We start from the raw sequence: 16,398 nt of genomic DNA, 5'->3' as shown, positions 1-16,398 counted from the left end.
CTGGCTGGTGTGATTCAGTGAATGTGATGTAGGATGTAGGTGGCATGATGCGTGCGGGGTAGCTTGGCCAAGTTGGCACAGTTGGCAGCACACAGCGCAGTGCACTTGGTATATTGGCTTGCATGGTGTCATTATGCCCCCCTACGGTGGCTGGCTTTATTTTGTATTACTGGTTTCATCATACTGAGCTCAGTGCACATCAACACTAGGGGTCGACCGATACAGGTTTTTTAATGGCCGATGCGATACCAATTTTTTTTCATCACCGTTGGCCGATTCCAGGTCTTAAGTTAAAAATAAACATTCCTTTAACATTATCAAATTGAGGTAGAACTTGTAACATTTAAACACCCAATCTAACAATCAAGTAATATCTAACAGTCTAAAAAAAACCTGAATGAAATAAAATAATAAATATTGCGTATCGGCCAATACGATACACTTTAAAAAAAAAAAATTTGCTCATGCAATGGTCCCGTTTTCCCCAGTGAAGTACTTGTTGTAATCACAATACAGTACTTATAACATCAAGATCATTATTGAGTAATTACATCTTTACCACATTACGATGTGTACTACATTGCACATTACATTTGTATGACTGTGCTATATGGTTAATATATGAAATTATATGTGTAATGTCTTGTGTATTTAATGCGTGTATGCCACTGGACACCTTAATTTCCCTCTGGGCCCAATAAGTTATACTCTACCCTACTGTCACTTATCATAACAACTAGATGATGTCGTCATCCTCACTAGGTAGCTGTTATTGTAATAAGCCACAGAGACAGTAAGCCATTTTTCTATTAATACAGTTTTATAAATGGAGGACGGCCATGCCAGAGTTGATTATCGTTGTCTGTGTCCAGCATGTGATCTCTGGCCCAGAGGAGGTGTCCTCCCAGCTGCCCAGAGGAGCAGTCCTCCCAGCTGCCCAGAGGAGGTGTCCTCCCAGCTGCCCAGAGGAGCAGTCCTCCCAGCTGCCCTGTGTCCTGCACGACTCCTCAGCATCGCGCTGACACAACTACTCAGCGGGACTCCTGCATTAATCACAAGCACAAGCACAAGCACAAGCGGAGGCACTGTGGCCTGACACATTCACCCCCAGCACATATTACCTGTTTGGAGGCACAGTGGCCTGACATATTCACCCCCAGCAGATATTACCTGTTTGGAGGCACTGTGGCCTGACACACTCACCCCCAGCAGGTATTACCTGTTTGGAGGCACTGTGGCCTGACACACTCACCCCCAGCAGAGATTACAGATATTTGCCAAATGTCGAATCCAAATAGTTGATGTTTTGGGGGCATTGAGCTACTTATTGTTGGGACAAATTATAGTCAGGGGCAGGCATGACTTATGCTGAGGAATCAGAATTAGGGCTCGGTGGGATAACTCCTTCACCTCAGTCAGATATTACCTGTTTGTCAAAGGTCAGTTCCAAGTGATTTAAAAAATCAATTCGAGACGCGTTCACCAAGGCCAACTTATTGTTGGATAAATCGTAGTCAAGTCTTGTCTAGTTTCAGATCCCTTCTATAAAACTTACTGTCTTCGCCCAGCTGTCCAGATGTAGAGTATGTTTGACCACAACGGCATGACTTTTTTTGCAATGTGTGCTTTATTTGACAAAAATCTATAAAGGTAATGACAAGGAATGCCATTTGTTCCTGAAACGGCCCATTAAGCGAGTCTGGTGTGTTATTTATGCATCCTCGATGGCCTGTGTCTTCCTCCATGACACTTTGTGCTGTTGATCTCTGTTCACACTCAGATGCATTATCAGGCCTATCTTAATGGATGCTGTCTCTCCGATGTAGAACAGGCTATTTGGAGTTGGTTCAGTCAGGACTCCATTGATTTTAATTTGACCCTTAACTTGCTCTCCTTGCCTCTGGTTGGTCATTTGTATTCTGATTAGCGCGTTGCTAATTTAGTTGTCCATTAGCGGCATGAATATGGATGCGTTTGTTCTCCGGCTGTTTCCTTCTCTGTTTGTTTCCGATTATGTTCTGAGTAGGGGTTTTTTTTTGCTTGCCGCAATCCTTCTCTTTTATTCTTTGTTCTTTGTGACTTTACCTCAGTAACTTACTGCCTTCTAGTCGTCTGCTCGACACATATTTTTGTTTGCACGCACTTCTGAATGGCAGAACCAGGACGGGTTTTGACGAAATCTTCCTGTGGTAAAGGTTCATTGAAGGGACACTGTGCAGGAAATGGTCAATAACTTACTGCAACTATGCTGCTCATTGAAACTGGGCTGCCTATTGCCAAATTTGATATTTACATGAAAGTTTATCAAGTCATAAACAAATATTTTCTGGTATGGTTCAAGTACAGTCATTTTTGCAGCTAAAAATGGCTATTTTTGGAAATTCAAAATGGCGGACCATGGAGAAGATCCCGCTTTTCATGTATGAAAAGTGCAATTTTTCCAGATATAATGAATACTTAGAATTTGATGCTGGTGGTAAGTATTCATGAAAAAGGTAACATTAGTTAATGGGCAGCATGGATTCTGGAAATAAGCAACTAAAAATCCCACACAGTGTCCCTTTAACTGAGCTGCGTTTGGAGGCCAGCGCATTCAGTATGGCCACAGTAAAATTGATGGAATGGATGCTTGGCCATTTTTGTTCTGATTTTGAAGGAGGAAAGCTTGGCCACTGCTAAGGTGTAGGAGACCCTAAGCATAACTGGTCAGGAGGCCCCCTCATAATTAAATAATGATAATAATAATAATAATAATAATAATAATAATACTACAGGGTTATTTTTAGGCAATCTCAATTTAGGATGCCCCAATTTTGGGGGCAAAGTGTTTGAGGCCCTAAGCTCTCTGCTTACCCTGCTGGCGGTCTTGGAGGAGAGCATTTCTCTGTCGTTGTCCAGAATGCAAATTATAACTGACTGGAGTGTCATCTAATAGATGCCCATTTGCCTTTTAAGAACCTTAAGGAGGTAATTTACTGTTGCAGTGTGAAATTGGAGACCTGTCCAAGTCATGAGGGGTTGGTGTGAATATGACTTGACTGCTTACTTCAACGGCCTAATTGTGGTGGGATAGTATAATTGAAAGCATGTCAAGCATTTTTCTGCAAACATGCCCACTCTTTTCAAGGTGTGGCTCTCATGCTGTCTTGATTTTGATTTTTTCTATTTATATATTTATTTATTTTAATCGGAGTTCATGTTCTGCTCATGGGCTGTTTTGCCTCACTGTAAAAAAATCAATATCACATCTGTCTCCTCACATTAGTGTTGCTACAGCTGCAGACCATCGCCTGGACTCCGAATGGGGGGGTTTTGCTTCGAAAAAATCAAAGTGAACCATCTAGTTGATTGCATGAAAAGGGGCAGGCTAAGTGTTTGCCATGTTTGAGTAAATTGCAGAGGTGCTGCAGGGAATTGATAATGAACGAAACATCGCATCGGCAAATAGTTGCGCTAAATGTGCGTGCTTGAAAAATAATTGGCAAGGAAATCTTGCTTTTTAAATTAAAATTGTGCCAATGTGCCACTCGTGGATCCTCGTGGGGCTTTGCATGTCATGGAGTTCAGCTCTGTATTTAATAGGGATGCACGATGTATTGGCCAGATGTATCGGTATCGGCCGATATTTGACATTTCTCAACACGTCGGACATCGGTCCAATGGGTAAACCTGGGCCGGTGTTAACGCCGATGCTTTTTTTTAATATGTTATGGTTCTAAAAGATTGGACTTGACGGTGACTTTCATCGTTTGTCTTCTAGGTTGTCTCTATTTTTTATCTAATTTTATGCCATGGAGTTAAAAAGTGTTTTTGGAAATAAGAGGACATTCAAAATTTCAGTTTGTTTGCATCACTGTCAGTCTGTATCTGTATTAAATGTTATCTCTAAAAAAACCCAAAAAAAACATCGGTATCGGTTAATATCGGTTATCGGCCAAAACAGCAATATCAATATCGGATATCGGTATCGGCCGAAATTTTTCACATCGTGCATCCCTACTATTTATTAGATCTATAGACTTCCTTCCTTCCGTCCCTCCCTAGAGTGATGTGTAAATTAGCACACTCGCATGTGATGTGTAAACCAAGAGGTGACAAGATTTCAGGATCCAAATGCATGCATGACGCACATCTTGGGTTGTGTAATATTGGAAGAAAAAATTGTGCAGCAGGAAGAGTACATGAGAAAATGACTGTTGCTTCGTTCAGCAAATGTCTGTTGACATCATCGTAGGCATGCCTACCAACTTGAAAGTTTCCTTCCATATGACGTCTGTATGGGCGTCTTGAGCGTATATTCGAAAGGACAGTGAAGAATGGATAGGAAACGAGTGGATACGAGAAAGCGGCTAGGGTTGGGATATGAAACGAAAAAGAAAGAAGGTCCACTCCGCACACAGGTATACCTGACGAAGACCAGACTGGTCTAAATGTTGTGTTGAATAAAAAACAGGGAACAGCAACAGTATGCGGACCTTCTTTCTTGTTTGTTTCATCGTGTTTAAGTCCGGCACCTGTTTTATTTGGATGTGCACGCACTCCAAAACGCTACTGGGGTTGGCCCATGCTGGTCTCGAACCTGCCTCCTTATGGCCAGAGAACCCATGACTGTTACATTGCATCACACTTAGCTGATGCTTTTTAAAGAAATCCAAAGCGTCTTACAGTTATTTACAGGGTATTGGTTACAGTCCCTGGAGCAATGCGGGGCTTGGGGCCTTGCTCAAGGGCACTTCAGCCGTGGATGGCATTGTAGGGAGAGGTAAGGGCGGGATTTGAACCGGCAGCCCTTTGACCTACAGTCCAACTCACCTAACCATTACACCACAGCTGTGCATATCCATGAATGAGTGCCACAGCCTCCCCTTCATATGGCTTCCTGAAGATTGTAGAGATATTCCACCCGCTGTGGAAAATATTTGTCAATGAGAGAATAGATTAAATGTTGTCAATTTCCAGCTGACTTCCAACCTGGCACACAGTTGTATGAATGTCACTGCGTTTTTGTGAATGGCAGATTGTATTCCCGGGTGATGAGAACAGGGTTCTCTACATGAATTGCATTCTTGACTCCTAATGGGGACAGTCATGGGTGAGTGGTTAGGGTGTCAGACTTGTATCCCAAAGGTTGCCGGTTTGATTCCCGACCCGCCAGGTTAGTCGGGGGAGTAATTAACCAGTGCTCTCCCCCATCCTCCTCCTTGACTGAGGTAACTACCCTGAGCATGGTATCATCCCGCCACACTGCTCCCTTGGGGCGCCATCGGGGGCTACCCCTTTGCACGGGTGAGGCATAAATGCAATTTTGTAGTGTGCAGTGAACACTTGTGTGCTGTGTGGGCTGGTCATAATTTTGAGAACACTTTAAATCAAGCAGTTACCTGGGCTGTGTTTCTTGGACCTTTTTGGGGTTTAATGGGTCTTGAATCATGCTCATTCACCATGATCAATATTTGATATCACTCCAGTCTCTGACTCAAAGAAATTACTCGATGGAGCATCCCCACATCATTTACATAGCTACTAGGCCTACATAGCAGCTTTTGTACTACAAGGGGTAGCAGTTATATTGTTAAGGTGTGCTGACTCTGATAAGAAAGGCTACTCGGGGTGCTGCAATGCGAGTTGCGAGCCGAGAGAGAGGATGGTTATGACCTAAATATGCGCGCGTCCTAAGTGGGGTATCTTCGTTTCACGTGCATGCTGGGTCATTGGTTTGCACTGAGCATCCGTGACAGACGATACCGCTTTACAGTCCCGCGGATGGACTGGGGCGTAATCGTTAAAACGAGTGTTCTCCGGGTTTACAGGGGTCCCGCGTTCTCGGCTGACAATGAGGATTAAATCCTGCCCCGCATTCTCCAGAACGCCGTGGGCGATGCTGTGCTGTGCTGTGCTGTGCTGTGCTGTGCTCGCCAGTGACCCGTGTTCCCAACCAAGTGACACGGTCGCCTTGATGTCAGCATCTTCCACCACCTCGAATTAACTCGGGTCGGGAGCAATTGCTTTACCAGCATGTTTTATTTTCATGGCGTGCGTTTCCATGCGTCCATGTGTGGGCTTGATCTTAAGCTTTAATTAGATCTATTCCTGACTCCCCTCCGTTGGATATATGTGTGGACCACCGCTTTTAAAAACATCAACCGCTCTTGATGCCTGTGAGCTGTCGTCCCTCCCTCCCTCCACTTGGCACCTCGCTCTCTCTCTCTCTCTCTCTCTCTCTCTCTCTCTCTCTCTCTCTCTCTCTCTCTCTCTCTCTCTCTCTCTCTCTCTCTGCCTCTCATCACTCCTCCCTCCTTCCGAGTTCTTCCCATAGCAAGTCCGGCATTGCAGGCGACGGTGCTCTATAATCAAGGTGCTGTTGTTGGGCTGCCTGCCTGCCGGTCCGCGGGAAGCATCGTTCCCGTTGCGCTCAGAAGAATACGCGCCTGTCTGTTGCCTTTTCTCCTCTCTGTCCCAGCCATTCGGGACGTACTCACTGCTTCCCTCGCTGCTGACAGACGAGGAAGCATCGATTTGGGGGGAAGGATGCAGCGGTGGTACCAACATTAGCGTTAGCCTGTCGTTAGCCCGAGCTGTTAACCTTTAACTTCCACGGTTCCTGCTGCTCTTGTCTCCATTGCTGCTGCTGCTGGTGGTGGTTGCCTACGTCTGTCCTCCATCCTCCATCCCCCACTCCCTTGCTCTTTTCTCGGTGTGGGTTAGTGTGGTATGGACGCCCTCGCCGATGCCCTGTTCATGGAAGCGCACAGTTTCATCGCCGTTGTCGCAGCTGTAGTCCGCTGGTGGTGACAACAACATGCCTTTAAAATGGAAAAGCGGTTCCCCCGTCAGCTGGAAATTCCCAGTGCCCGTTCTTAAAACCTCCAGGTCCTCTCCGCTTTCGCCAGCCTACATGTAAGTAAATAACGACCCACGGACACGGAACTGTGTGTTAGTTGTTGTGGTGATGGCCAATTATAAATTACACACGTCGGTCCAATATAATGTTTGTGTATGTGTTTGTGTTGTGAATGAGCTGTCAACCAACCGCCCCTCCTTATCGCTTCATGACAATGTATTGCTGTGGGTTTGTGTGTGCTCCTTCCGGCGTTGCGCATGGATGATTTTTTTGAAGGTTGTGTGATTCAGCGGTGTGTGATAGAATTTGTCTGTCAGATTTGCTCAGTGACCCAGTCTGGTGTTCATGAGGGTTTTGTGAATTCGTAATACCTCTCGTACCCATCTCCCTCGTCTCTTCCCGCGGCGCCAGTATTTTTTCCCCCAGCTCCGCACTACATTTCGTTTGGCCGACAGGCATTCTCCCTTTTGCACGGCATTTGCTTCCTTGTTTTTGCCCGTGGTTATACATTACACCAGAAGCAAGGTGCACTGGCCGGCTGGAACAGTGTTTGAATGCTGATAAAACATATTCTTCCCAGTTCTTCTAGAATTTTACTTGAACACTCTACAGCTCCCATAGAACCCTGTGTTAAAAAACCTGCAAAGTCTTTGTCACATCCTAATGAGAACTCAAAATGCTGGCAAAATTCTAATCACATATTTGTCATGGTACTCCTCAAAGGGTTAAACTACTGAACATTTTGGAACCACTGAACTTCATTCAGTAGGTCTGAAATTCACAGACCAGAATCATTAATTCAGCAATGTTTTAAGGGGAATAAAAAAAATATCAAATTAACTATTGCAGACGCGCTATTGAAGTGTTGTCGTGTAGATGGATTACATCGCATAGAAGAGAGTGGTTGACAAGCGTCTGTGACTGTGTATCCGACACGCATTTGTTACAATTTATTTGCTACTAAAGATGCTGTGTTCCTAGACAGCCGAGTTGGACAGTTTGTTGACGGCGTATTAAATTGAGTTTGTGCTGCCGTCCGTCCCCCAACTGGGGTCGTCGGCGTGTGGATTAATAAGCCCAAGATCAGCTGGATAAATACTTTGACAGTTCTAGGTCAGATCAGGGGCACTGGCAAGATCTTTGATTCCTCCAACACACACACACACACACACACACACACACACACACACACACACACACACACACACACTTCAGCTTCTCACTCATCCACCTCTCCCCCTTCTCCTCTCTTCTGCCTCTTCTCAGCCTCTCTTCCTCTCCTCTCCTCCTTTCCTCTCCTCTCCTCTCTTCTCCTCTTCCTCTCCTCTCCTCCTTTCCTCTCCTCTCCTCTCTGCTTCTCCCCTCTTCGTCTCCTCTCTTCCTCTCCTCTCTTCTCCTCTCCTCTCTTCTCCTCTCCTCTCCACTCTTCCTCCTCTTCTCACTCCTTCAAACCTACATAGTAAAAGATGCAGTGTTGGCTCAGCACTTAAGCGAGTTGATTTAACATAATCATGTACTTTATTTGGTACCCGAGTCCTCTCTTTAAGAGTGTTGAATGAACACTGCTTTTTATTTATGTATTTTTTACTGTGTACAGGGAAAGTAAAGCCTGTTTTTGTCAAGGGAGAGGAAAAACTGAAAAAAAGATACTCCCAACAAGTCCCAAGTAGATAACAAGCCCCTTTGGTAAGCTGGCCAGGATTGCGGTCTAAATCATTTAGGGTTCTTCTCTTTGTCTTTGTCCTCTGTTGTGTTTAGGGACGGCTAAAGGCCTGTGTCACTCACAGGCGAGGCAGGGTGGATATGACCGGCTGCAGGGCAGTGCAATATATCGTATTAATATCCTGATATCAATATTGCTGTCTGTCTGTCAAACAATATCCAAATTTCATAATATCGATTATATTTGAAACAATATTTTTGTCATTTGCCTATACTGAACTAAAGGTAGGCGTGGTAGGATGTGACTGTAGCGTGCCGTGGCATGACAGGCGTGGCTTGGTGGTGGCCCTGCCCGGCCGTGCCCTGCCCTGCTGCCTATTTTAGCCCCACAGCATTGTGTGGCGTGTTTTTAGCCAGCAGGTTTTTATGGCCACGGGCTCTGATTATAGGTCTGCTGTGGCTGCATGGCCCCTTGCTATAAGGAGAAAGAGAGACGGAGCAACAGCAGCTATTCCTTGGAAGAATATATAGCTGTGTGTGTGTGTGTGTGTGTGTGTGTGTGTGTGTGTGTGTGTGTGTGTGTGTGTGTGTGTGTGTGTGTGTGTGTGTGTGTGTGTGTGTGTGTGTGTGTTTATCCCTGATCATTCCCCTACTGTTGACTCGAGGAGGAAGTGGAAGTGGTGGAGCCACCCTGAAATAACTGTGTGTGTGTTTGTGTATCTGTGTGTCCGTCCTATCAAGTGTTAAATGAAAGGATGTGTGTTTTTAGTATGGTCGGTCAGGATAAGTCTTGGTTTAAGTTGCGATCAAGTGAGATTGTGCTCTGGTGTTTGTGTGTGCGTGCGTGCGTGCGCGCGTGTGTGTGTGTGTGTGTGTGTGTGTGTGTGTGTGTGTGTGTGCGTGCGTGCGTGCACGTGTGTGTGTGTGTGTGTGTATGTTTAAGTTTCTGTTTAAATTCCTTGGAAATGTCAGAGCTATAGTAGGCACCAGAACCGCTCATGAAGGTGCCACGTATTTGTTTAGGCATTCATTATATTAAATTGGCATTTGTTTAGGCATTCATTATATTAGATTGGCATTTGTTCAGGCATTCATTATATTAGATTGTTCTATTCAGTACAGCCCTTCAGCCAAAGTAGCAAAGTTTATTGCCGAAGTTACTTATATAACACACACAGAATAAGTCTGAATCCATATTCCCCATCCCCAATGTCCCAAGCCAACACACTTGCTCTTTTCTTTTTGTTCTTGTTCTCCTGAATCTCTCTGAGGTTGAACAGTCAGTGTATGGGTAATTTGCTATCTAGAGAGCGTAAATGTATTGGGGGTTGGAATTAGATGTGCTTTGGTGTTCTGGGTCATCCTGTGTGGCATCAGATACCTTCTGATCTATCTACGCTCCACAGATGGTAACCCAGCTTTGCTGATTTAGCTTACCGCAGTACTACAGTACATTTACACTTGCATCTCTACATTAATTTACAACACTTACTAAACTATAGAATATGATAAATATGTTTTTTTTTATCATTGTAACAAGTTCAACAAAATTGAGAAGTCCTTGTTTGGTGACGCGATAAATAATTAAGATAACATATTTTAGAAATATACTCAAGAACCTCATGCACTCATCCATCACGTATCCCAAACACATACATCCATGTCCATTCATTTAGTGCATACAAGTAAATACAAATCCATTCATTTATTCACAGTACAAAGACCCAAAGCTGTGATGTCACCTTACCAGTTATCAGTCTGTATTTCTCTTGATATTGATGCAAGAGTCGTGTTAATTTAGTCCTCTTGCTTTTTGTATGATTAGGATCTCATCAGCAGCATCAAGATTTTAAAGTGTTGGTTTGTTTTGATACAGAATGATTTTACATTACATTGCGCTTAGCTGACGCTTTCATTGATTCAAAGCGACTTACAGGTTTTTTTTGTCCGGGCATTGGTTACAGTCCCTGTAGCAGTGGCGACTCCTATTGGAAGCTAGGGGAAGCACAGCCTACTGGAACTCAGCTGAAAAACGAACCATATTTATTGATCAATATTGTCGAGATTCAATATACTGTATTTTCATGAAGGCTACGTTTAATTTCAACCGGTGGCGAGTTAAAATTGCAGTTCTTTAAACATCTAGGCTATGATTTCTACCACATTCCCTCACGAGTGCATGATTTTGTTTGAGGAGTAACCATGGCGACGAGCAGTCTTCTGGTTCGGCTACTGACGTGTATGAGGGGAAGCATGCATACAGCAACAGCATGTTGCTTCACCTGAGCTCTTGCCGCCGATTGATAAAACATTGAGGAGCATTGGCCAATCAGAGTGCGGCTGTAATACTGTGCATTGTATGGAGAAACTTCCTGGGTAAATTTTAGACGGATGTGCTTCTCCTGGCTTTCTCGTAGTGATTGGAAGTTGGCTCTAATAAACCCGCCCTAAAGCTGTTGACCACCAATATCAAATAAGTATTTTGTAAGAGAGATGACACTTTACCCGCGCTGTTCTTCAGTCTCATTCACGGACAGTACAGAGTTTTATATTGACACCATGGAGAGCAAAAGAGAACATGTCTTGAGATCGGTGTTGGGATTCCTACAGGGACGGTATTTGGACCATACAGTCTATGATTTGCAAAGGAATTGGATAGGCGATTTGATGAACCTAATTCGCAGAGTGCTCTCGAGAGGCAACTGGTGGGTGAGTCATGTTTAGCTTGCTACTTGTAATAGCACCGCCGAGTGCCTCGATGTTCAATGCGGTTCTGGCAAATTATGTTGTCGTAAAGTTACTGAGGTGCTTTGTTGTGTGCGCGTATCCCACTGTCGGTTGTAGAGAATAGAGGTGAGAGCTGGTGTTTTTGTGCCGTAATCAAGGACGTCTTATTGGCTGTTGTTGTGGTCAATGCNGGATAAAGTCATTCGTGGCAGATGGACTGACCCTAGCAGGCCTGCGCAATATTTCCTGGCTGTCGTCACGAATAACAGTAGGGCGCGTGTGACAACAAGCAGGGATAGAAAAAGACAGCGCATTTGTTGTTGTTTAAGTTATCTCTTCTGTCGTGCAGAGGGCTGGGCTGATTGGGATCTGGTGGACTACGTGGAAACTCTTACTTTGTGACGCTTGTCTGTTAGGCTACAAAAGGTCTCCGGTTTTGTGGTGATGGACTTGCACTGGAATGGTTGGTAGCCGATATCTGAGAGCATCAGAGGTTTTAGACTATGCAACCTGCCCTTCTCTAGTGACCCCTTACATCGTGCACATCTCAAAACAGTTTGGGATTTTTTTGTGGAGCAAGCTTGTGTCTCTTTTACTTACACGTTTCACTTGCTGCAAACCTCATCATGGCATATTAAATAGAGCTAGGCAAGAACTGAAATCCATGCCTATCGACACCTCTTATTATGCTGACGTCACCTGCGCTATTCTGTATAGTGCTTCCCCAATCAAAATTTCCACCCACCGCTACTGCCCTGGAGCAATGTGGGGTTAGGTACCTTGCTCAAGGGCACTTCAGCCATGGATGGAGATGTAAGGAGAGGTCAGGGGGGATTCGAACTAGGGGTGGGTATCGGCAAAGGGTTCACGATTCGATGCGCATCACGATACACATGCCACGATGCGATTCTATCACGATGCATTGCGATTCATGTACTACTGTGATTCATTGCGATATTTACTTCAGTAAATGTGTAAAATACAGCTTATTTGTCAGTTGCTGTGTAGCTTTCTTAAGTCAGTTCATTCTATTTAAGCATTCTATCATCTGGGAGAGAGCTTACATCACAACAGAAATATTACCTATTCTCTACTGAACAAAATAACCCGTGGCAAATCAAATTTTATTGTTATCAAATAATCAATTGTCATGAATCCATGCAGTATATTGAGAAAATAAGTATCACGATACCTGTCATGAATCGATGCATTGTATCGTGAGAGTAAGTATCGCGATGCATCGATATGACGATTATTTTGCACACCCCTAATTCGAATCTGCAACCCCTAGATTGAAAGACCAACTCTCTTACCACTAGGCCACGACTGCCCCAATGATGATCCCATGGTGTCTCCCAGCCACTGCTGAGGCTCTTAGGGTGCTGAAAACTTTTCACTTGGGATTCTTTTATATTTACTTTGCATCATTTAACATACCCCCAAGCGTGCCTCATTAATTCCCCTAACTAACCCTGCCTCGACTCTCTCCACTCCCCTGCATGCAGCCAGTGAATGTGTTGGCCAGGTGGTGAAGAAATGCTTTCTTTCAATCAACATGTTTATTCAAACTATAGTTGAACCATATATAGTCTAACAAACAGCAGAGAATTTTATGAACTTAAAACTTAAAATAAGTTCATCTCTGTCCTTCACTCCATGCGGAGACTTGAAGTGGTTGTGCTGTTAAGATGATCTATAGTTGAACCATTTAGCCAAACTAACAATAGAGCAATTTTTATTTTTACTTTTTTCAAACATTAAATTGTTTTTCTTTGTTTTCTTCTGTCCTTCGCTGTATGCACAGACCTCAGTTGGGTTGCAAAGCGGTGATTCTTCTTTATAAGTCTGTTATGCACGTCGTACAGGATTTCTGGTCGTCAGCCAGATGCATCGTTTGGTCACCTGTCTGGTCATCAAGGCTGTTCCACTTACTCTGTTTGACGGCGCATGGCCATCGCTATGAGGGAGCGAGGAGTGAGGTCTGTTACCAACAGGGCCGAATTAATGCACAGGCTAGATATGGCTAGGGCTGCACGATTATGATTTTGACCAAAATAATCGTGATTATGATTTTTTCCATAATCACGATTATTAATCACGATTATTGATTTATGCAGATTTTTTTGAAAATTATATCAAGATGAAATATAACCAAGAATGAATTACATACGGGATGAGCAAAATAAAATGAATTGTAATAATTATGTAAAGGCAATAGCATGAAACTTAAGTGGACAGATTTCTGGCCAGAAACACCAGCCTGTCAGTATGTTCTGGCTTCAAGGACGCTCTCAAAAGTAGGTCACTACTGTCACGATTAAATCACGATTAAAATCATGAGTTCGATTTCACTATTTTATCACGATTTTGATTATTTTTCGATTAATTGTGCAGCTCTAGATATGGCTGCAGCCTAGGGCCCCCCACCTGCCAGGGGGGCCCTGATTGGCCAAAAGTGAAAAATGGCAAAATTGTGACGAGATGCAATGCTGGAAAATTAATCTGTCGTGTTGAGTACAGTTAGTAGACAAGTTGTCAATAATTCCTACCTTGTAATTATGACACTATCTATCTAAATTTGTCTCAAAATTTGCCTTTCGGGGGGGGGCCCACAGCAACCTGTAGCCTAGGGGCCCCAGGCCATCTTAATCCGGCCCTGGTTACGAACAGGGTTGCCAGATGGAAATTGCTGAACTATCGTGCGGCTACAACCTCAAAATGATCCTTTTTTAGGGCCTTTTGGGAAGAAATTAACGTACAAGAACCAAAAGATTGTTTCAAGGCATGTAAATGAACTGAATGAAAACTCTGACATTATCGTTCATCTTTTCTTTTTGATCGTACAGAGGACAAAATGGACAAAATTATTGGAACAAATACAATGATTATATCGTGCATCTGGCCACATGGGTTCCGAAGCTCCTTCCATTTAGAAAATAATGGAGATCAATCCAGTCCTTGGAACCTTCTAATATGCAGCATATTTTTATAGCCTTCCTTCCCCCAGATCTGTGTCGAGACACAATGCCCTCTCCTCTCCTCTCCTCTCCTCTCCTCTCCTCTCCTCTCCTCCCCTCTCCTCTCCTCCCCTCTCCTCTTCTCTCTGTGGCTGATGGACAGCTCTGCTAATGTCTTGCTGGGGGCTTGCTGTCGTGAATTAAAGGCTCCAAATACGAGCTTAGTCCGTAGCTTTGGTTACAAAACATTGCATTAAATTTAGCAGATGCTTTTATCCGAAGTGACGTGCAGCAGTGGAAGTGACCAATGTGGTTGGTGTCTGAACTGCTGAGTCAGATTGCAATATTTACATGGGCGAGTATTCAGATGTCCACTTGGCTTGCACATCACTCCCTCTCTATAAAAGCATCAAACTGCTACATTTTAGTCCTCTGCTTGCCAATGAAGACGTGTACAGATCTGCCCTGTGTATTTTCAGACAGACCTGCCCTGTGTGTTTTATTCGAAGACTTGTAGAGACCTGCCCTGTGTATTTTCGTACTGTTAATTATTCATGTCTAAAATGAACACGGAGCAACGGATCACTCGTACTTAATCAGCGAGAATATTAATAACCCACCCCAGCACACACTCATGTCTCTTTTAATTATAAACTATGTCTCCAGTCCTCCCCACCTCTTTAACCCACCCCACCCACACCCCCTTTCCTTCTCTTCTCTTCTCTTCTCTTCTCTTCTCTTCTCTTCTCTTCTCTTCTCTTCTCTTCTCTTCTCTTCTCTTCTCTTCTCTTCTCTTCTCTTCTCTTCTCTTCTCTTCTCTTCCCTTCCCTTCCCTTCCCTTCCCTTTCTCTTACCTTCTCTTCTCTTCTCTTCTCTTCTCTTCTCTTCTCTTCTCTTCTCTTCTCTTCTCTTCTCTTCTCTTCTCTTCTCTTCTCTTCTCTTCTCTTCTCTTCTCTTCTCTTCCTCATCTCTTCTCTCCTCTTCTCTCCCTTTCTCTCCTCTTCTTTAAGAGATAGGTCTGCCCTGCTCTGGCGTCTCCATTTGTGCGTATGAGCTCTGCTCTGCTCTGCTCCTCTTTGTGCTGGGAGTGCCTGGAGCAGCAGGGGCTGTTTTGTTCTGCATGACCTTCTCTGTTGTCTGCAAGGTGATCCAGGGTGAATATGAGCTACATCAGCCTCTCCGAGCCTTAACGCGACCAGACAGACCTGACCATACGTAGGAGCCAGCTCAGCTCTGGGTTTTTAATATTTGTTGTGCGGCACACACACACACACACACACACACACACACACACACACACACACACACACACACACACACACACACACACACACACACACACACACACACACACACACACACACACACACACACACACACACGTTTGTCTCGTAAAGTAGGTCAGATGTTAATTTCCTCTGGGAGTAATAAAGTGGCGCTTCTCTACTACTACTACTACTGCTGCTATATCTACTATAGTGTTTCTCAACGGGGGCGGTACAGCCCCCCAGGGGGGCGTTGGGGAACCCGAGGGGGGGCGTTGAGAAGGATACAGCTGAGAGGGGGCCGGTGCTTAGTTATCATTGGGTGGCATTAGGCCATTTCATTTTTTTAATACTAAGGGGGGCGTTGGCAGGCTTATGATGAAGTCAAGGGGGTGTTGGATGAGGTGCAGGGGGCGGTTGTTCAAAAAAGGTTGAAAACCACTGATATACTAGATGCTGTCTTCAGATGCCAGAAGTAGGCCTCTGCTATTTACCTGTAATATTTACCTTTTTTGTTATCTGAAATGTTCTTTCCTCATAAAGAGTGGCTGACCTTGTCTTGTCCAAACTGCACTTCCTACCGTAGATAAAAAGCCTTTGCTGTGTGAAATGTGTTATGGCATATACTGCTGCTTCTACTACTACCTTCCTTTGTGAAGATTTATGTGTTTATTTTTTAGTGTATTTATGTGCTTGGCTTTTGGTGATTCAGTGCCGTGGACGTAACTGTGAGCTGGCTCATACTTGGACGTCTCCATTTCCTGTTCATTGTATTCTGTCATTCATTCTGTTATTTTCATGGCACACAGGCAGCTTGACACAGTTTTACATCTGAAGGTCTCACAGCGTTGACAGAGGTTGCTCCCTTTTCAACACGGGGGCAGCAGGAAGTGACTACAAGAGGATGCCTCAAACACTTTTTCTTCTGCATCTTTTCCGACTCGGC

At 44.2% G+C, this 16,398-nt stretch overlaps 1 protein-coding gene across 2 annotated transcripts in view; it reads left to right on the top strand.

Annotated features, from left to right (window-relative positions):
* klhl13 (kelch-like family member 13) overlaps positions 1 to 16,398 on the top strand; it is a 97,640-nt gene that overhangs the window by 18,010 nt on the left and 63,232 nt on the right. Inside the window, exon 1 of one of the 2 annotated variants that reach the window (XM_063202727.1) lies at positions 6,282 to 6,897. The exons of the other annotated variant lie outside the window; for it this stretch is intronic. Coding sequence (XP_063058797.1) covers positions 6,800 to 6,897 — 98 coding nt within the window. The 5' untranslated portion in view covers positions 6,282 to 6,799. Of the gene's footprint in view, positions 1 to 6,281; positions 6,898 to 16,398 lie in introns of those variants that run through there. 2 annotated transcript variants of the gene reach the window in all.

This window comes from Engraulis encrasicolus, chromosome 7 (genome assembly GCF_034702125.1).
Source record: "Engraulis encrasicolus isolate BLACKSEA-1 chromosome 7, IST_EnEncr_1.0, whole genome shotgun sequence".
NCBI lineage: Eukaryota > Metazoa > Chordata > Actinopteri > Clupeiformes > Engraulidae > Engraulis > Engraulis encrasicolus.
The sequence above is the reverse complement of the archived record's forward strand: the minus strand, read 5'-3'. Positions and strand labels throughout refer to the sequence as shown.